Below are 21,850 nucleotides of genomic sequence, written 5' to 3' on the forward strand. Positions count from 1 at the left end.
TTTACCTGTTCTATTCATTAGCAGTGTCACAAGGAATACATTTGATGGAAATGAAAAAGAAAAAAATCATATATTTCTCTTTAAGTTATAAAAAGAGCTGTGGGTTCCTATCATATTTAGTGATATAGAAAACTTTTGAACACTCTAAGTATTCTACTGCACTGTCAAAGAGGCTCAGTGAATTCTCTCAGACACTAAGATTTAACTTCAACGAGAACACTACAGCACCACAAGTCTAAAAATCCACCTTATTTTAACACAGCAGTATCACATGCCAAGAAAGAAAAGATTCAAACTTAAGCAACACAGAATTACAAAATGCCAACATAAAAAAAATACATTATACATATTTCTGAAATGGATAGTAACACTGAATTCTTAAATTTTAGTTTGGAATTCATTCCAAACAGTAGTGTGAATAAGAAAGGGGAAAAAAAAAATGTAACCGCTCTCTTTCCCTACCTCTGTGTAAGGAATTCAGCAGGCCTAGTTTTAATTTACTACTTCCTGCTTGTGATGGATCATAGTAAGTAGTAAGGTCCTTAGCCTTGCCAAACTCTCTCTTTATTACACAGAAACTCTCAGAATTCAAGCACTTAAAGTTATTTAGTTGTGGTTTACCTCAGAACTGAGAAGCCTTAATTAAAGAAAGCCCTGTAATGAGGACAGAGTATACCTAGAAAGCTTTTTAAAACCGCCTTTTACTTACGTCAACAGGGACCAGAAGACTCTTCCCAAGATGCTGATTAAAAGAGAGGCACCAGGCTTCAGTGTAACCATTCATGTTAGGAACATACTTCTTTATCGTCTCATCATTCAGCCTCAGCCACACACCATCATCATTGTGGATCTACGGAATACACGCAACACAAACAAGCCACGCCCTCCTGTAACTCCTATGAGGGTAGCAAGGTCTGAAAGGCTACAAAGCAGGCAAATAATGCTGGACATGGAGATTAAGCATCTAGTTTTTGCAGAAGGTAAGAATGGGAGAACCTTTAAGGAAAAAACCAGCAGGGAATGCCAAGCAACATGATAATTCACATGGTGAGATTGTAAAAAAACAATGTCACTTAGGAGTAAAAAGCACACCAAAAAATCACACTTTAAGATAAATATTTCAAACATAAAATCAGATGTTTCCCAAAAGAACTTAAGACTTTCTTTCCCTCAGTTTAGATTTTCATAATTGGAAGTTACTTGACTGTATTATTAGAAAAATGTACTGTCCAAAGTTAAGGCAATATAATAAACACATTCAAAAACAAACCACATTTTAAAAATTCAAGAAAAACTGTACTCATTTTCATTGAAACCTTGTACAGGCTCTGACTACCATGTTAACTGAATTCCTTTTATGCTAAAAATATAATTTTAGTTACTTTTTTATTGATAAAGAAAAATGAATGCAATGTTTGAAACTCAATGAACAGAATTTTGAAATTCTGTGAAATGATTTCCCAAACACTACCCAAACTGCTTAAAACACATTCTAACAAACAATTTAGTAAACTTACACTGTGCAAACAATGCAAAAACTTTCTGTCCAAAATTTATTACCAAGTGTTTCCTTACAAATTACCTCATCAATGAAAGTGATGGTTCCATTGACCTTCACTATGCCTATCTGCTCACTCTGAAGGGAAGGGTGGCTACGGATACGGAGCCCTGCACTGTCCTTGGCCACAAATCTTCGAACCTGAGAAAGGCAAAGACAGACAGGTGATACAGGGGAAATCACAGAACAGAGACCTTATAAGTAAGTGGTAAGAGAGAAAATTAAGCAGAATTAAAAGTATAATTCTGGGAAAGTTTCCAAAATTATCTGTAGCTGGTTTCCCTGTGCAAATAACAGTGGTTAATTTATAAAAACAACAAGAGAAAACATTTATAAAAACAACATTTAAAAAAAATGTTTTTTTCAAAATGTGTAAAAATTATTGAAAAAAAGAAAATTATTAATATACATTTATAATTTCTTTTCTAAACTTTGAAGACATGATAAAAAGGAGAAAAGAGCCATTTTTTTCCTTTCAGGAAGGTATATAAATTCTATTATCCACGTTTCATTTTTAATAAGTAGTTTACTAAAATTCCTATAGTGTTTACTCTTTAGATGTTAGGAAATGAATTTTTTCTTTTAACAGCACAAGATACGTTAACCTTGTCAACTTTATACACTCAATTTCGGTAGACGTTTTGTGAATTGTAAACTTTTGTTTTTAAAGGGTAGCTTTTATTTATTCATTTGGTTCCACCAAGTCTTAGTTGCGGCACGCGGGATCTTTAGTTGCAGCATGCAGGATCTAGTTCCCTGACCAGGGATCGAAACTGGGCCCCCTGCATTGGCAGTGCAGAGTCTTAACCACTGGACCACCAGGGAAGTCCCAATTGTAAACTTTCAATAACGGAAAATACACAAGACCTATAAATTACTATAGCATTATACAAAGAAACCAAAAAGTACAGGTTCTACAATTGAGAAATGATTAGAATTACCATGAACTATTGTTCAAGTTCATTTAGGAATACTTAGAATTTGAATACTGAAATAAAGTAAACTATGAGGTGTTTGATGGCTACCTTGAAGCATCAATGAAGAAAATTAATAAATCTCAGACCAGTTCATGCTCTGATTTCATTCTACCCTAACCTTATTTGGTTGAGGCTCAGTCTTTGGTTTGACCAGCTGAGTTCCTGGCGGTATCATCCCTTTCGGCGGGTCTTTTACTTTTACTTCGAGGCCAGCATCTGTAAGAAAAGGAAGGGAACTGTAACACTTGAGAACACAAGGGAGGGAGGACCCTTAAACCTAACTTAATATACATTCACAGGCTATTTTAAACAATTAAAACAAATATCTGAATTCTGTCCTCTTAAGGTGATTAATATTTAATAGCTAAGAGAGAAATATCTGAAAAATGACCTTAAGATTCCAAAGGGGTGTCTCAGGGGTTCAAGGAAAAGAGGAGGGGCTATGGAATATGTAAAATAATACTGAAAAATTCAAAATAATCAACAAGAAACCCTTGTGTGATCAAACGTTATCTCATAACACCCAATCGGAACACTACTCGTCATCTATACCAATCATCTCATGAGAAACAGGCAGCACAGCATGGCGTCTAAGAGCTGGGCTTCTCATGTTAGACTCGGCTGTTCCCACATCTGCCACCAACCGTTTGACTCTCTGTGCCTCATTTTTTTAATCTATAAAATAGGGATGAGAATAGCACCTATCTCACTGAGATCCTGTGAGAATGAAATGATTTTAAAAAATATATAAAATATGTAAGGTGTGTATAAAAATTTTTAGATATATATTAAATGCTATTATCATCCTCCTTATTCTAATGAATTATTATCTGTCCTTGACTGCAGTCAAGCAAGATCCTAGTCTACTAACAGTTTGGTCACCTCTGGAGAAAGCTAAGAAAGGTGGGGAACAAAATGAATGATTCTAAGTAACTATGAATCTTTTTCTTCAGTGTCTTTCCAGAAAATAAATGTAAGTGGATTTTTCTTATCTACTTTGTATCAGTTTCCTTTACCCGCTATTAGCCAAGAAGAAACCATTCTTGACTATCTCCACTTTTGAACTGCTGTAATGTGTGCCCCTTGCACGTCACTACTTATATTCTACTTCATGTGATTTTGTTTGGCTGTTTTATCTTACAATCATCAGTAAGTTCTCAACACTTGCCAGGAACTATCTTACCTAGAACAATGTTTTGCCCAGAACCAGTGAAAGTTTGCTGAACTAAAGGCTTTAAAGATATGCTGAAATAAAAGAGTGCAGCAAAGGCTGCCACTAAGTGTCTCTAGGATGGTATAGATGAATCTAACATATCTGATCCTATAGTTACATTAATGTATATTCTATACATCTATGGTTACAACAATGTAAAGTACCTCTTTATCTTCACTGTAAAAACAAACTACTGAAAGTTTCCCAAAGGGTATCTTGGTGGAATGTTAATCAGTATTACTTTTATCTCTAACCTGTCTCCTTTTCCCTACATGTAAGGTTCTCAAGATAAGGATTAAACAAATTTAGAGAGGATTCTTAATTTCAAGACTTCTTAGAATCCCAAATATGATAATATGAATTGTATTAATGTCTAAGATGAGACTACAATATATTGGGCTTTCTAAATCTGCCTGATCATAGGAATCCTTTTGCTTGAGGAGCATTAGGAAAGATAGTATTATAAGGAATTCATATTGATAAACACTTATTAGAGCTTTGTTGTCCTACTATTGTCCTATTATACAGATAGTTTAAAAATAAAGAAAAGAGAAAGATTAATGCCCAAAGGAAAAGCAGTATATTTTTCAAAGTTAGTGGTAGGTAAAAAAAATTCATCCTTTCGGCAAGTATTTATTGAGCAGCCATCATACGCCAGGCACTGAGCCAGACTGGGAGATCCAAAGATGAAAGAGGTGTCTGCTCACAGCCAGGAAGGGAAGACAGACATACCACGGGGTAGGGAGATGAGGCATGAATATGGTTATAACACAGCATGGAGGAGATCGAACCTGACCAGCCACATCAGGGAATGCAGGGAAGGAATCATGAGGGCTACAATGACCCATAAATTATTACAACATTTTAAGACCTTAACAATGCACGAATTAAGTACTCATTATAAAGGAGGACATGAAGCCCCCTAAAAGTTATGAAATCTGTCCATGTCTGTGATACATGTTAAAGGACAAACTAGAACAGAAAGAGGATTTTGATTCTAGTTCTTTGCACTAAGTAACTCACAACTTAAAAAAAAAAAATACCTATTTCAATGCCATCGATTGTAACATGAATGGTGTAGAGTCCAATAGCCCCCGGAGTCCAATTTGCACAGTAAGTGCCATCGTTATTGACCCGAATCAGCATATTCTCACTGGGTCTGAAAGGAAATAAGATGGGTACTGCAACATTTACTTTTGGTTAAACAGCTGACATCATCATTAACATGTATCAGCAAACATAAAATTTCTGATTGTATTATCACAATGAATAGCAATCCTACTATCATAGCACGTTTTCCTACTCTCCATGATTGAATTTACTTTTTCCTCCTCACCTCAAACCTCTAGCACCAGTCTTCCTCACTCTCAGCTGATCATGACCTCATCACTTTCTTCAGTGAAAAACAGAAGCAATCAGATACAACCTCAAAGTTGCAATCAGATTAAACCTATTTTCCTCTACCTTCTGTTACAATGGAAGGAGTGTCCTGGGTCTTGTCCAAAGCCAGCCACTCCATTTGTGCTGTGAATCTCATTCCGTCAGCACTTCTGTGATGCGATTATCTTGCTGTCTCTCATTCATCGTCAATTTCTCCCACTTTTTCTGGATCATTTCTATTTCTCTTTCCTTTCTATACAAACTCAGAATCCTCCATCTTAAACACCTCCCCTTGATATTACAGCCTTCCCTAATATGGTCTCATATCTTTTTTCCCATTTACAGCAAAACTTATCTAAAGAATTACCTACAATCACTCTCCATTCCCTCATTTCCAATTCTCTTCCAAAGCTTATTACCCTCACTAGGCTTTTGCTCCCAACACTTCATTGCAATTGATCATGTGACAGTCACCAATGACCACCACGTCCCCAAATCCAATCATTGCTTCTTCATCCTCAGCAATCTCTCAGTAGCATTTGATAACAACTGACAACTCCTCCTTTCTTGAAAAATCTTTTTTTTTTTGCTTCTGCAACATTTTTCTGGTTTTTCTTGTACCTCACTGGCCATTCTTTCTCAGTGTTTTGTTGGCTCTCCCTTTCCTGAGCACCCTTTAACTTATGGAATGCCCCAGGATTTGGGTCTAGATCTTCTTTTTTCTTTCAGTGTCATCTCTCTAGTTGACCAGTCATCCATTCCTCAGTTTTAAATACCATATGTATAAAGATGACTCAAACATTTATTTCTCCCCTGAATTTCGAACTGGTATTTCCCGCTGCCCTGGAAATATCCCCACTTGCATAACTAAGAGGCATCTTGACATCTCAATTTTAATATACCCAAAGAAGAATTATTATTTCCTCCTAATCCCAGCACCCAGCAAAACAAAACACTCTTGCTCATTTCTCAGACTTTTTGATCCTCATAAAAATCATGATACCAGGGGTCAGTAACATTTTCTGTAATGGTATTTTAGTCTACTGCGCCAAGCAGTCTTTGTCACAACTTTTTAACTCTGTCACTGTAGTGTAAAAACAGCCACAGATGATACATAGGCTCATGAGCAAGGCTGTGCTCTAATATGACTTTACAAAGACATGCCTGGTTGGGTCGGCCGGCCAATCTTGGCAAACCCCTCTTCTGCTGGATAATCTATCCTGCTGCTGAAGCTGAAGAAACTTACATTCACTCTTGGATCTTCTCTTTCCTTCACCTCCCATTTCATTGTAGCAGCAGGCTGTTGGCTTCACCTTCTAAGTATATCCCGAATCCATCCACCCCCTCTTCACTTCCACCGCTAAGGCCCTTCCACCGCTAGTCCAAGCCACCTTAGAGTCTCTAACTCACCTCTCTATTCCCACTCTTGCTCCCCTGAAATTCATTCTCCAGAGAGCAGCCACAGTGATCTTTTTAAAACTATAAATCAGATTATATCACTCTCCTGCTAAAAGCCCTCCAAATAAATTTCTTACAAGAAAACTCAAACTTAACACAGCCTACCAGTCCCTATGTAATATGGCCATAGCCTGGTTCTCTGATCTCATCTTCCACCATTTTCTTTCCTGCTCACTATTCTCCAGCCCCACTTTCTGTTCCTCAAAGACATCAAGCTCCATCTAAGCCAGATTTTCTCTTCCCCAAATCTGTACACAACCAACTACCATCTAGCTCTCCACTCAAATAACACCTCCTCAAACAGCCCTCCCCTGCCATCCAATACTTTGGTGACCTATCCCATCCCCATCACTCTCTATCAAATACCCTTATTTATTATTACTATGTAGTTTACTTATTTATAGTTTGTTTCTCCACAGAAATGTATCTGCCATGAGAACCAGCACCGTCTCTATCTTGTTCATAGAAATATCCCAGTGCCTTCCACAGAGTAGATGCCTAATAGTATTTGCTGAAAGAATAAATGCATTCACTTTGACAAGAGACTTTTAAAATTGAGTTTAAAATGCCCAAAGCATAGAAAAACCTATTTATTGGCAAATGGCCAATTTGTTCTTATTTAACATGCTATACCTACAGAGTCCATATTTAGTTTACAAAAATCATATGCTTCCACTGAATGGACATTTTGTAACTAAAACTAAGCCAGAGACAAAATGCTACTTCCCTATTCCTAGACAAAGATACATTCTCAAAACTTCGCTATTTTGACAGAACACTTTCTAGATTGTGCATTAAAACTCTCCTTTGCATACGTACCAGAGTAAAGTCATAGTAACCTGTTAATGTCTAATAAGTCATTGATATATGATAAATACAAGTACTTATGCTGTTTCAGATTCACTTCAGAGCTTTTTCTAAATTCTATGGAGGTGGTCTGTCTAAAGTACAATCCATCTAATAAGTTTTTCCAAGCAACTGTTTTAAAAAGTACTTCTCCTAACAAGCAACTAAAATAGTAAGCCAAAAACTCTGTTTCAGAAAATCTGCTTCAATCTGGAGTTAAAAGAATTACCCAGGGGCTTAAAAATAAAGGACTTCATAACTGAAAATACAAATACAACATATACTGAAATCGCTCTGCCACTCATTAGGTGAAGGAGAGAGGGAAACAAAAAGAGAAAAAACAAACTAACTAATGTTTTACAAGCCAATTTATATACTTTTAGCTATTAGTTATTTCTTTATTACCTTAGTATTACGTAACATATTGGCAGTACTATAGTTCAATATAAATACATTCTACCTGTGAATCTACACATTATAAAACCTGTTGTAAATCTCTACCAGGGGATATGGGGATATATGTATACACATAGCTGATTCACTTTGTTGCAGAGCAGAAATTAACACAACATTGTAAAGCAATTACACTCCAATAAGGAGGTTAAAAAAAAATCTCTACCAGGAATTTTTAAATCCTATATTTATTTATAGAAAATAAGGTTGGAACGCAGGGTGATCTTAGTTATAAGCAGTTGGCAACACATGTTTTGGCTACGCTTTGAGAAAATGATCCTCACCTCTTAGGAGTCGGTGATGCAAAACGCAGTTCTTCAAATGAGTAATTTTCATAAACCTTTAAGAAAGAGATGAGCAAGAATCACAAAATCATTAGAAACATTCTTAACTAATGCACTGATAGAACATTCAATAAGTGGTGCTGAGACAACTGGTTATCCATACAGGAGAAAAAGAAAAAACTCAATTACCTACATCACACCATTTACAAAAATAAATTCTAGGTGTGTTAAAGACATAGATGTAACAAATAAAACATCAACAAATTCAGAAGAAGAAAAAGATAATATGTTTTGAGCACATTAAAATTTTAACTTTCTCCAAAACAATGACACTATAAAGAAATGGCGAAGTTAAGCCTTCACCTGGGAGAAGGGGATTAGTAATTCATTTAACCTTAACGGGATATGAATCCATAATATATACAGAACAAATCAATACAAAAGACAGAAACAACACAAAAGAAAAGTGAGTAAAGGCAAGTCACTGAAGAGGGAAATCTGAAAGGCCAATAAGCATTTGAAAAGTTACTCAACTAGACTGCGGATCAAGAAAATGCAAATTAAAACAACAAGATGATCCTATCCCAGTCATCAAGTTGTGCTGGTAAGAACCAAATGCTGGTGAGAACATGAAGTACCTAGCATTTTGATATGTTGCTCATGGGCATATAAATTTTGGCAATATTTAATATAGCTGAAGACAGGTATGTCCTACTAACCAGCAGTTCCACTTCTAGATATATATCTTAGAAAAACTCTCGCTCATGTGCAAAAGGGGACATATACGAGGATGTTTATTTCAATACAATTTACAGTAGTGAAAAAAACTAGAAACAACCTAAATGCCCATCAGAAGAGGAATGAACAAATTATGGAACAGTAATACACTGGAATACTTCAAAGCAGATAAACTGAATGCACTACAGCTACATGACTAAACCTTAAAAACAATGTTGGACAAACACTGGCAAAGTGATGGGTACATATGATACCATTTTTATAAACTTCTGAAAAATACACAAAATTCTAAATACTATATTCCTTATAGATTAATTTGTACTCAGTAAAATACAAAAAAATGTATCTGGGGAAGAAGAACCATTAATTACCTTCAGGACAGTGGTTACCTCTAGGGAAGGGATGGGAATGGGTCCAGGGAGAAGGGTTTACAGAGGGTTGCAATTGTACTGTTAACAATCTGTTTCTTAACAGAAATAACAAAAAGATCTGAAAGAGTTTGGTGAAATGTAAAGATAAAAATGGGTTGTAGGTACATGAAACTTGTCGCATTATTTCCAATACTTTTACATTCCTGCAGCAATTCCAAATTAACCTTTCAAGGTTCAGGTAAAGTTCTCCAATTGTTCATTCATTTCTAACTACTACTATACTTACAGCAAAGAGAAGCACACCCACACCACTCACAAGCCCCCTTCCTTCGCCCCACCCTCGCTATTTTCATGAAAGTGATTTAGAAATGACCTAGCTTCTGTCACCTACTAAAAAGTTCCAAGTGAGGAAAATGCAATTTCAGGGTAAGTCTAACAAGATTACAACGGTGTTAATAGCAGGAAAACTCAAGTTTCCAGATTCACAGTACAATGGGTTTTCTACTCCAACAATTTCCCTCAAATACATATTATTCTATTTAACAATGAAAGGATAGATCATATCTCACTTTTACATACTCCACCATATTTAGTTCACTACTGGGTAGCACACGGTATCTGTGAATGGCTGATATAAGAGAATCCCCTTTCCTGGAACGTGAATTAATATCTCAAAGAGACAGTTTGGAAATGGTATTCTGTAACTGCCTTAACCTGGGCCTCTCAGAACATTCCTGAAATACTGAATTCAGTTCTGGTAACTAGATTTTCAAAAGAAATTACACAAACCTAAGTATGTTCATAGGAAACTAAAAGAATAATTAGGGAGGTAAGGAGTCCAGAAACTAAATCTCTTAAAAAAAAGTTGAAATGAATGAGAATATTTAGCTTCAAATTCTTTAATCGTGGACAATGCATCCAAAACTCTAGCTTTTCAGTTCGTTTATTTCTTCAACCTCAATAATCTCAACTTCAACTTTGTTTCAGCCACTCGTACCAAAAGTCACAGACCTGTGATGTTACTCAGAACTGTTCAATCTCTGATACCAAAATAAAATGGCCTGCTCCATTCTCTGCCTCCATAACTCCTACCATATCTATTCTTAGATTTCTAGTCCTTCTCACCTCCTTAAATTTCTCTCTCTGAATCCACTTTTATTTTCCCTTCCAAACCAGCTGGGTTCCGCTGTCTTTTCTTTAACCACCATATGCTCAACTTCCTTCTCAGTCACTGCTCTTTTGTTGAACTATCTGGCACAAGGTCCATGCCGACTCAATCCAAATGATTATCTTATTCGAGTTCATAAGACTCACGCTGCACTGTTAACACAGGATCTTCAATTCAACTGATTCTCCAAGGATGTCTGATAAGTCTTTTCTGATCAGTTTCTCTCCATTCTCTACAATGACTATTTCATTTTTTCCCTTTGTTTCAAAATCTTGACCCTAAGATTAATCACTCCCATCTCCAATCTAAAACATATAATTGCTATCATAAATAATTCTTTGCTGCACAACCTACAAATTTATTAGCAATTGTATTAATTCTTTTCTTCTCCCTCTCCTGGTACAGTGAAAGATGCAATACTCCTCCTATGTACAGCCAATCCCTCCACCTGAGCAACAGATACTATTATTATCTCTTGGAGTATCTACACTGTTCCCGTCTTCTCAATTGTCTCCTCTTCAGTATTAAAACATGTCTTTCTGTATTCATTCTCAGACTGTAAAGCCTTCACTCAATCCCATTTCCTCTGTTCCTTTTTATAACCAAACACCTTGAAAGACTTATCTACATTCGTTTTGTCTTTAGCTATCTTCACTTCTTCTTCATCTACAAATTAATCAACTGACTATGCCTCTAAAGCTGCTCCTGCCAAGATCACTGATCACTGCTAGATCCTTTTCAGGACTTCACTCTGCAGCCTAACATTGTTAACCCATCTTAAACAGCTTTCTGTGACTTTCAGGACATGGCATAAGGTAGTTGGGGGAAGTACGAAAATCAAATCTGGAATCAGACTCTCCGTCATTGTGTGCCCTTGGGCAAGTTATTCAACCTCTCTGTGCTTCAGTTTCCACATGTGTAACATGGGAATAAGAAATAGCCATTTATAGGGTTGTTATGAGGATGAAATGAGTTGCCATATGCAACATGGGGGGAAAAGTGGCAAAGGTAAGAGCTGGTGTCCTACTTTGTACTAGCCCTTTGGCTAGTATTCTTGCCAATGTTGTTGTTTCCATTTTCATTTCTTTCTTTTTTTTTTATTTATCTGTCTTATAAATCAATATTTCTCAAAGTATAGCTTTTGAACCTGAATCATTCTGCATATTTGTTTTATACGTGAATTTTGGAACCTCTTTTCAGACCTACTGAATCTAAATCTTTGGATGGTAGGAAAATCTCCGTTTTAAATAAGTGCTCCACGGGGTTTCCCTGGCAGCGCAGTGGTTAAGAATCTGCCTGCCAATGCCGGGGACGTGGGTTCGAGCCCTGGTATGGGAAGACCCCACATGCCGCGGAGCAACTAAGCCCGTGCACCACAACTACTGAGTCTGTGCTCTAGAGCCCACGAGTCACAACTACTGAGCCCACGTGCCACAACTACTGAAGCCCACATGCCTAGAGCTCGTGCTCCGCAACAAGAGAAGCCACCGCAATGAGAAGCCCACGCATCACAATGAAGAGGAGCCCTGGCTCGCTGCAACTAGAGAAAGCCCGCGCGCAGCAATGAAGCAATTATTTATAAAAATAAATAAATAAATTTATTTTTAAAAGAAAAATAAATAAATAAGAGCTCCAGATGATTCTGATGTGGACAAATGTTTGAGAATCACTGATATTGATGTTCCTCAGGACGCGGTCCTGGAACTTCCTTCTCCTCTCGCCACGTTAGATAGAGATCATCTGCTTCCATAATTTCATGAGTAATACAAGTACTGATGATTCTCCAATTCTTTTCTTGAGGTAAGACTGTGATCACTTCAGGTTTGTAGTTCCAACTTCTTTTTATATATCCTCACATGGATATTTCAGAGATATCTAAAACTCATCACATCAAAAGCTGGACCTGTTATCTTCCTCAACCAAAATCTGCCCCTTCTCCAACATTATCAATCTCACTACTCAAGCTCAAAGTGTGAACTCCATTTTTTATTTCCTACCTTTCTCTTTACCCCATATCCATTAGCCACTAAGTCTTAATCTATCCTAAATATCTCTTGAATCTACCCTAATTGACAACTCTCTAGTCCAAGGGATCAGTATATCTCACCAGATTAAGTCAACAGTCTCCTAAAGAGACTTAAACCAAACCATGTCTCTTGATTATCCTCCCAACTACATTCTCCATATTCCACCATGATCTTTATAAAACACAAATCTAATCATGCCATTCCTCCAACTGAAAGCCTTCAATGGCTCACCACTGCTCTCTGAAAATAGCATAATTCCTATCTTCTATTTCAAGTAACAACCATCTTGATAATTTAGACTAACATTGCCTCTAAAGATAACTAAAAAAGCTGGACAAAAAAAAATTTTTTTTTAAAATCTGTCTAAAGGCACCAAAGAGGTAAAAAGCCTAAAGAAGTAAGAAACCCAAAGAGATGAGCCTGGCATTTGGAAGAACCCAAAGTTAAAGGGGACCTAGGTAAACTCTGAATCCCTGAAGGGCTAAGTCCTAGGAGTACTGGTAAATTGAAAATAGACAAGTACGTTTGCAGGAAATGAAATCCAGTTTCCAAACATCTCAATCTCTGATTGAATTAACTTGATCTACAACTGGAATCCTCTCTAGACTTCTGCCAAAAACAAATGAAAACCCTCTTTGTAGGAAAAGAACATTATCCTTAAAAAAACATTGCAAGTTTGACATCTATCAACAACTCTCTAGACCTGTGATTTGTATCTGAGTTTGAATCACTGAAATGTCTGTTAAATGAATGAATGGTGAAAAACTAAAATTTTTCTGATAAGTAAAACAAATTACCTTCATCATTGTTATGGCAATATATCGAGCCTCCTTCACTATCATTGGTTCATATGAAACATCCAACTTTGGTGATGCCAGCCCACCAAAAGTCATGTCAGTATTAGAAGGTACAGTTGTTACTGCAGGACTGCCAGGAATCCTTTGAGGTTTCTTTACTTGCTCTTGTTGTAAAGATGTTTTTTTCTGAGAAACAGGAACGGCTTTCACTTCCACCTAACCATGATATTATAAAAACCAAATGTTATTATTATATAACTGTCCATAACACATCAAAAGAAGCAATTTACACAATTGTAAACTCACAATCCTATACATTTTGTTACCACTAGTCCCTCTTGGGCATTCCTTTCAAAGATTATTTAACATTGCCAGAATGATCAAGATGGTTCCACCTCAGTAGGGATCCTGAACACAGTGTAAAAGAGAGGCCTTGTTTTTGGGAATAAATAATCAAAAATATCAAAACACAAAATAAAAACAAAGGCAGCCATTAATAAAGTCCAGGAAAGGATAGTCAAACGAATCTACATTCTTGCAGGGACTAACATTAAATTATTTTATCCGGTAATTCAGGTATAAATACTTGCCAGCAATCTTCACATATTTTAAAGCACTGATCTCAATTTTAGCCATACTGTTTTGCAGAAGAAAAAGTACTCCATTGATAGGTATCTTAGAAATTAACAGCTAATAAAACAAATCTTATACCTAAAACTTAAAGATGTTTATTTACTCTGCAAAAAGAGTACTATTAGATAGTTTTGTCACCAACACAAACTATTAGAGCTAAGCAACCTATCGATAATTAAACTTTCCAACTCAGCTTCTTCAACAATAATATGGGGATATCTTTTATCTATACTTTACTGTAGAGATGCGAAGAACAGACTTCCTAAGGCATTTTAAAACACTGAAAGTATAAATTGTCTCATAAACAATATTCAGAAATACTTTCCAGAAATTATAACAAAACATTTTATTGTTATTTATTTGTTTATGCATTGGCAAAATACACTCAATCCCTAGGCAACCACAAAGTTACAAACAATTTAAATACCACTTTAGCTCTTTATCATTCTGAGAGTCACCCAAAATTTCTTCTGTTCTTTTCAGACACTACTTTTGTGGTTGGCAAGAACAGGTAATTCAACATCAAGCTCTTCACAGAAATAGAAAGGATTGCATAAAAGAAAGTGACAATATTACTTAAGTAATTGAGAGAAAATGTGGAATGTCTTTACGTGTATTATTCTTATTAATGCCATTCTACAGAGCCAGCAGTTTGAGACTCTCAGTGTCTATATATAAAGTTAAGTGTAGCTAGCAAATACATTCCATTAAATAACCACAATCTTTAGTTGCGGTTATGAGAAATCAGTATTTGCGTTGATATAATGCTCTGAAAATATTAAAAACCCATCTTACATTTAAAACACAGAAGTTTAAAGATACATGGTAAAATTCTTCAGCTCATATACATTGCCACCATTAAAAGCTTTAAACTTAAGTGTAATAAAAAGGAAAAAAAAGCAAACGCTTCCAAATTCTAAGACGTTTGATTTTAAATTATAGCCACTATTTTTATACGTACTATTTTGATTTAATCTTTCTTTAAACTATATTTACCCTAAGTAAATTAACAGCAGAAGTACATCTGCCTATGTTCTACGAACCTTGAAGTAAATCACTGAATAATTTCATACTCTAGGAGTACTGAGATATAAAATGATAACCATTCTGCTTTCTTTCATAAACTGTGCTTCTTTGTAAAATTTGTTATTCTTTTATTTCCGACACAAGTTTCTCTTTTCATTAAATAAGATTTCCTTGGAATAATCATTTTATAAGTTAAAAAAAAAACCCAATAACACTTGCTGCTTTAAAAAGGATTCTGGATCTCACTGAAATATTACCTGCAAACCAACTTCTTTGTTCCAAATAATTGGTTATTACTACATAAGGATACTTCAATAGTTTTTGAGAAGTCTAAAATGCTCCTAAAACTTCATGTGCTATCAGGCTGAAAACAAAACAGATTGAACTAATTTTGTTTTCAGCTAATATGATAACGTGATATAATAAATTAAACATCAAGAGGTATGCAAATCACTTTTCCTAAATAGTATTTACTGGAGTTTCCTAGATACGGTTTCTAAATTAGACATAAATCTGATATGAACTTGAGCATAATGAGTAAGAGATTTAGGGCTTCTCGCCCTCAAGAAGCAAAATAGGTAGGAAAAAAAGAGGAAGTAAAGAAAGACAGATCGTGTGGCTAAAAAAAGAACCCAAAGGGCTTCCCTGGTGGCGCAGTGGTTGAGAGTCCGCCTGCCGATGCAGGGGACATGGGTTCGTGCCCCGGTCTGGGAGGATCCCACATGCCGCGGAGCGGCTGGGCCCGTGAGCCATGGCTGCTGAGCCTGTGCGTCCGGAGCCTGTGCTCCGCAACGGGAGAGGCCACAACAGTGAGAGGACTGCGTACCACAAAAAAAAAAAGAACCCAAAGAGGAGAACGAAAGATAAAGCATAAAGTCTGACTCTGAAATGTAAGATGTAAACAACCCAGGTACTAGAATGGAGTAAGAGACAACAAAGCAAGGTGGAAACACAGGAAAATACAGCTGAAGATACACTATAGGCATAACAGTATGAACATTAAAAAGAAATGAAATGTTATGCCTACCTGGAAAATGGTAACTACAACATAGTCACATGAATAAGGAACTTACTGTGGGCTCAAAGACTGGATTTAACAACTCACTACATACACTTAAGTGAGAAATTCATCAGTGAATACACAAACCCCTCAATATATTAATGTATATTGTATTGTGATCAAAACTCTGTCCTTGAGTGGAGTGATTTTTTGTATCACTTTCAGAATTACTTTTTTCTCTGTTCAATTTTTTTCTTATAATCTGTGATGCTTTTTGCATTCTAAAGAGTAATTCTTAGCGGGCCTGAAATCACTTTGATGGGGTGTGATCTTCCTTTAAAAAGTAAGATATAAGGGAAAATATAAGAGTGCAGCATACTGTATGAATGTGTATTATGTATATTGTATGTAACTAAGAGTACATACTCTTCCACCCTATATATGTACGTTTGGGTCGTAATGCAAATCCTTGCTGGGGGTCATGGCCAAAACTTTGAAAGCCACTGGTGAAGAGCCTGATTTTTGTTGAGTATCAGGGTCAAATACTTTTCCATACAGTTTTACTTACTGGTCTTAAGACATGTGAACTATATGTCTCTTGTCTTTTTTTACTATGAGTCAAGTTAGAGGCTCCAGTGGCACTGTGCTTCTTCATGGTACAAATCAAGTAGTTGAAATAGTTCTGGGACTTCCCTGGTGGTGCAGTGGTTAAGAATCTGCCTGCCAATGCAGGGGACACGGGTTCGAGCCCTGGTCTGGGAAGATCCCACATGCTGCAGAGCAACTAAGCCCGTGTGCCACAACTACTGAAGCCCAAGCACTAGAGCCCGTGCTCTGAAACAAGAGAAACCACTGTGATGAGAAGCTCGTGCACTGCTGTGAAGAGTAGCCCCCGCTTGCTGCAACTAGAGAAAGCCCGCGTGCAGCAACGAAGACCCAATGCAGCCATAAATAAATAAATTTATTTATTTTTAAAAAAAAGAAGAAAAAAAGAAATGGTCCACATCAAAAAAGTCTTAAAAAAAAAAAGTAATATTGAGGTAAAATCAGCTGCTCTGTGAGTAAAAAAGATTTTGTGGCTTAATCAACTCTAAGTTCCAAACAACCAAATCACTTTGTAATACAACTTTGGGGGGCAGGGGCAGCTAGGGATTGCCTATACAAATTTTCGTTCAATATTGACTATTTTTAGAAATATAATAAAAGTTTAAAATAAGATATTTAATTAATAGATTATATCACAAAGGACTTAATATCATGCATTACAATATGCTCTGAAATGTTATTATTAATTCATGTTTCAGGGAAAAGGTATCCAAAGAACTATATCCTTCAATATAGCACATGACTAGCTCCAATCCTCACTCTTTTACAATCCAAATTTATGTATAAGTATCAATATTATATTTTAAAGCTTGTTTCAACAGTACCAAATGCAAAATGTATTTGAGTCTTTTAAAAGATAGGTACAAAATTTTTAAATGTATTCTTTCATTGATTTATTCAGTCACTTATGTATTAATGGCCTTCCCTCTGTGTGCTTAGCACTCTTTGTACGGACACTTTCTTATCCTTCCTTGGAATCACCACAGCACCTAGCAAAATGTAAAAAAACAAACCAAAAAATAGACACCTTGGAAAGTTGAGTACTGATTAATATAAACAAGCCATTTAAGCAATTTTTTGGCTTCCTTCATTACGTATATCTAAAGAGGGTACTGCATATGGTCTCTAAGCACTTGCCATTTCTAAAATTTTATTAGTTACAACAGTCAGTACATAGTTGTCTACTAATACAATCCCAATATAATTACCTTCATGTTGGGAACGTGTACCACATCCCCATACTGGTCTTTTGTTTGAACAGTGATGGTGGTAGGCCAACCACAACGAATATCATCCTTATTCAGAATCAAAGATGTTTTCTGAGGATCAGCATAGGAATCTGGCTGAAGCCACCTAGCAGTAATGAAAAAAACAAGTAAACAAAAAACCAAACATTCATCAACATCTTCAATGATTAACATGAAACTAAGCCAAATGAATAAAACTTGTATCAAACAAAACGCTAAAATGGTATCTTCATTTCTGATTCAGTGATAATGACCACAAGTGTATCCCTTGGAAATAGTTAATGACAAATTCATTAAAAAATATGCTGAAGCATATAAGATTTCTGATGATTACAAATAAAATAGAAATAATTGTAAAATCAGGAAATTTGAAATTTTAACTATAGCTGAGTTAAAATAAGAAAATGAATTTAGGTTGCATATACTTTGAAGTCCCAAATACACTCTTTAAGGGAGGCCTGCTGAATTTGCCAACCTGAAAACCTGGAAAAGAGCAGGGTGTCTGTCAAAGCAGGGACAGAAGTGACATTCTGCTTGCTGGAGAGCAAGCAGGTTAAAAGATATGTTGTCTATCTTCTCTCTTTTTTTTTTAACATCTTTATTGGAGTATAACTGCTTTACAGTGGTGTGTTAGTTTCTGCTGTATAACAAAGTGAATCAGCTATACGTATACATACATCCCCATATCCCCTCCCTCTTGCGTCTCCCTCCCACCCTCCCTATCCCACCCCTGTAGGTGGTCACAAAGCACCGAGCTGATCTCCCTGTGCTATGCGGCTGCTTCCCTTTACACAATTTCTTAACTAGCTTCCCTTACTACCCTCTCTTCCATGTAAATTTGGCCTATTTTCTGTACTTTGTGATATCCATGCCTGAATTCATGATCATCATATCCATGATCTACATTCAAGTTGTCCTGTGAGATGAGTAATGAGTAATTCTGCCATGCGTTACATAAAAAGTCCAGAAAGATAGCACGGAGGCTGACTTAAAAGATTTTCTAAAAAAGAAAAAAAGATTTTTCTATTCTTCTCCAATCACCATTTTGGTTTTTAGAAACTAAAGAGTAATCTCTGTAGTTTTAAAATTAAAGCCAGAAAGAAGTCAGATTTCTATATTTACTAGTAAAATCACAAGTCAGCATATTTGTTCTTTTCATCTTCACAAAAAAGCAGACAGCAACAAAATAAATGAGAACTCCATAACCTCAAATGATTTAATTTAAATTCTAAATTTATATTTGTATTAATTGTAGACTTGGAAAAAAACTCATATTAAAATAAATATAGTGATAAACTTAGGAGGTTAGTACAGATATTAAATACTACCATCAAGTACACAGACTTCTCAATTTTACCAGGTGTTCTACATATTTTTAACAACTATTATAAATTTTTAAAATACTTTGAAATATTAACTACCATTTTATACTTCGGCAAGTCCAAAACACATAAACTAGATTATCTTAGGCAGCACTGTCACATCCTAACGATTCCCCTCTCATTTCTCTTCAGAAATGAAGACTGAGGCAAGCCCTGAAAGGAAGTCATTGTAGTACTTAATATACATTACCTCGCAAGCCTTCCACCACTTGATCCTGGGACACAAGCAATAAAATCATCCAGAAAGGACTGTTCGTTGCTTTGGATTTGAAGTGGTAAGTTTCCTTCTAGTGCTTCCAATATAGTTGGTGAATGAGAAAGCGCTAAACCCTTTCCAAGAATACCAGAATGGGTTTTGCACACCTGTTGGGTAAAACAGAACACTTGTATATTTTATTTTTTAAATTTATTTTATATATATATATTCTTGTATCATATAACAGACTTTTTATTCGAATTTTATTTTTTATACAGCAGGTTCTTATTAGTTATCTATTTTATACATGTTAGTGTATATACATCGATCCCAATCTCCCAATTCATACCACCACCACCTCCCCACAACCCCGCTTTCCTCGCTTTGGTGTCCATACGTTTCTTCTGTGTCTCTAATTCTGCCTTGCAGGCTGGTTCATCTGTACCATTATTCTAGATTCCACATATATGTGTTAATACACGATATTTGTTTTTCTCTTTCTGACTTACTTCACTCTGTATGACAGTCTCTAGGTCCATCCATGTCTCTACAAACGATCCAATTTCATTCCTTTTTATGGCTAATACTCCACTGTATATAAGTACCACATTTTCTTTATCCATTCATCTGTCAATGGGCATTTAGGTTGCTTCCATGACCTGGCTATTGTAAATAGTGCTGCAATGAACATTGGGGTGCATGTGTCTTTTTGAATTATGGTTTTCTCTGCGTATATGCCCAGTAGTGGGATTGCTGGGTCATATGGTACTTCTATTTTTAGTTTTTTAAGGAACCTCCATACTGTTCTCCATAGTGGCTGTATCAATTTACATTCCCACCAACAGTGCAAGAGGGTTCCCTTTTCTCCACACGCTCTCCAGCATTTGTTGTTTGTAGATTTTCTGATGATGCCCATTCTACCTGGTGAGAGGTGATACCTCATTGTAGTTTTGACTTGCACTTGTCTAATAATTAGTGATGTTGAGCAGCTTTTCATGTGACTCTTGGTCATCTGTATGTCTTCTTTGGAGAAATGTCTGTTTAGGTCTTCTGCCTGTTTTTGGATTGGGTTTTTTTTTTTTTTAATATTGAGCTGTATGAGCTGTTTATGTATTTTGGAGATTAATCCTTTGTCTGTTGATTCGTTTGCAAATATTTTCTCCCATTCTAAGGGTTGTCTTTTCATCTTGTTTATAGTTTCCTTTGCTGTGCAAGAGCTTTTAAGTTTCATTAGGTCCCATTTGTTTATTTTTGTTTTTATTTCCATTACTCTAGGAGGTGGGCCTAAAGAGATCTTGCTGTGATTTATGGCAAAGAGTGTTCTTCTTATGGTCTTATATTTAATTCTTTAATCCATCTTTAGTTTATTTTTGTGTATGGTGTTAGGGAGTGTTCGAATTTCATTCTTTTACATGTAGCCGTCCAGTTTTCCCAGCACCACTTATTGAAGTGACTGTCTTTTCTCCATTGTATATCCTTGCCTCCTTTGTCAAGATTAGTTGGCCATAGGTGCGTGGGTTTATCTCTGGGCTTTCTATCCTGCTCCATTGATCTAGATTTCTGGTTTTTGTGCCAGTACCATACTGTCTTGATTACTGCAGCTTTGTAGTATAGTCTGAAGTCAGGGAGTCTGATTCCTACAGCTGAGTTTTTTTCCCTCAAGATTGCTTTGGCTATTCAGGGTATTTTGTGTCTCCATACAAATTTGAAGATTTTTTTGTTCTAGTTCTGTAAAAAATGTCATTGGTAATTTGACACGGATTGCACTGAACCTGTAGATTACTTTGGGTAATATAGTCATTTTCACAATGTTGATTCTTCCAATCCAAGAACATGGTATATCTCTCCATCTGTTTGTGTCACCTTTGATTTCTTTCTTCAGTATCTTGTAGTTTTCTGAGCACAGGTCTTTTACTTCCTTAGGTATGTTTATTCCTAGGTATTTAATTCTTTTTGTTGCAATGGTGAATGGGATTGTTTCCTTAATTTCTCTTTCTGATCTTTTGTTCTTAGTGTATAGGAATGCAAGAGAATTCTGTGCACTAATTTTGTATCCTGGAACTTTACCAAATTCATTGATTAGCTCTAGTAGTTTTCTGGTGGCATCTTTAGGATTCTCTATGTACAGTATCATGTCATCTGCAAACAGTGACAGTTTTGCTTCTTTTATTCCAGTTTATATTCCTTTCATTTATTTTTCTTCTCTGATTGCCATGGCTAGGACTTCCAAAACTATGTTGAATAATAGTGGCGACAGTGGACATCCTTGTCTTGTTCCTGATCTTAGAGGAAATGTTTTCAGTTTTTCACCATTGAGAATGATGGTTGCTGTAGGTTGGCTGTATATGGCCTTTATTATGTTGAGGTAGCTTCCCTCTATGCCCATTTTCTGCAGTTTTCATCATAAATCGGTGTTGAATTTTGTCAAAAGATTTTTCTGCATCTATTGAGATGATCATATGGTTTTTATCCTTCAGTTTGTGACTATGG

General features: G+C 36.0%; 1 protein-coding gene and 1 non-coding gene across 9 annotated transcripts in view; both read right to left on the reverse strand.

Moving 5' to 3' along the window:
• The window catches only part of MYCBP2 (MYC binding protein 2), a 271,756-nt gene that overhangs the window by 80,103 nt on the left and 169,803 nt on the right, over positions 1–21,850 (reverse strand). For all 8 annotated transcript variants that reach the window (XM_024753921.1, XM_024753923.1, XM_024753924.1 and 5 more), the window contains 8 exons: positions 19,355–19,527; positions 17,744–17,888; positions 13,271–13,486; positions 8,170–8,225; positions 4,792–4,907; positions 2,654–2,751; positions 1,583–1,699; positions 710–850 (listed from right to left, as the gene is read on the reverse strand). In XM_024753921.1, coding sequence (XP_024609689.1) covers positions 710–850; positions 1,583–1,699; positions 2,654–2,751; positions 4,792–4,907; positions 8,170–8,225; positions 13,271–13,486; positions 17,744–17,888; positions 19,355–19,527 — 1,062 coding nt within the window. The remainder of the gene's footprint in view (positions 1–709; positions 851–1,582; positions 1,700–2,653; positions 2,752–4,791; positions 4,908–8,169; positions 8,226–13,270; positions 13,487–17,743; positions 17,889–19,354; positions 19,528–21,850) is intronic.
• TRNAG-GCC (transfer RNA glycine (anticodon GCC)) lies at positions 2,311–2,383 on the reverse strand. The gene has a single exon. It is a non-coding gene; the product is annotated as a tRNA-Gly (tRNA).

The sequence above is a fragment of the Neophocaena asiaeorientalis genome, unplaced genomic scaffold, assembly GCF_003031525.2.
Source record: "Neophocaena asiaeorientalis asiaeorientalis breed wild unplaced genomic scaffold, Neophocaena_asiaeorientalis_V1.1 scaffold212, whole genome shotgun sequence".
NCBI classification, from domain to species: domain Eukaryota; kingdom Metazoa; phylum Chordata; class Mammalia; order Artiodactyla; family Phocoenidae; genus Neophocaena; species Neophocaena asiaeorientalis.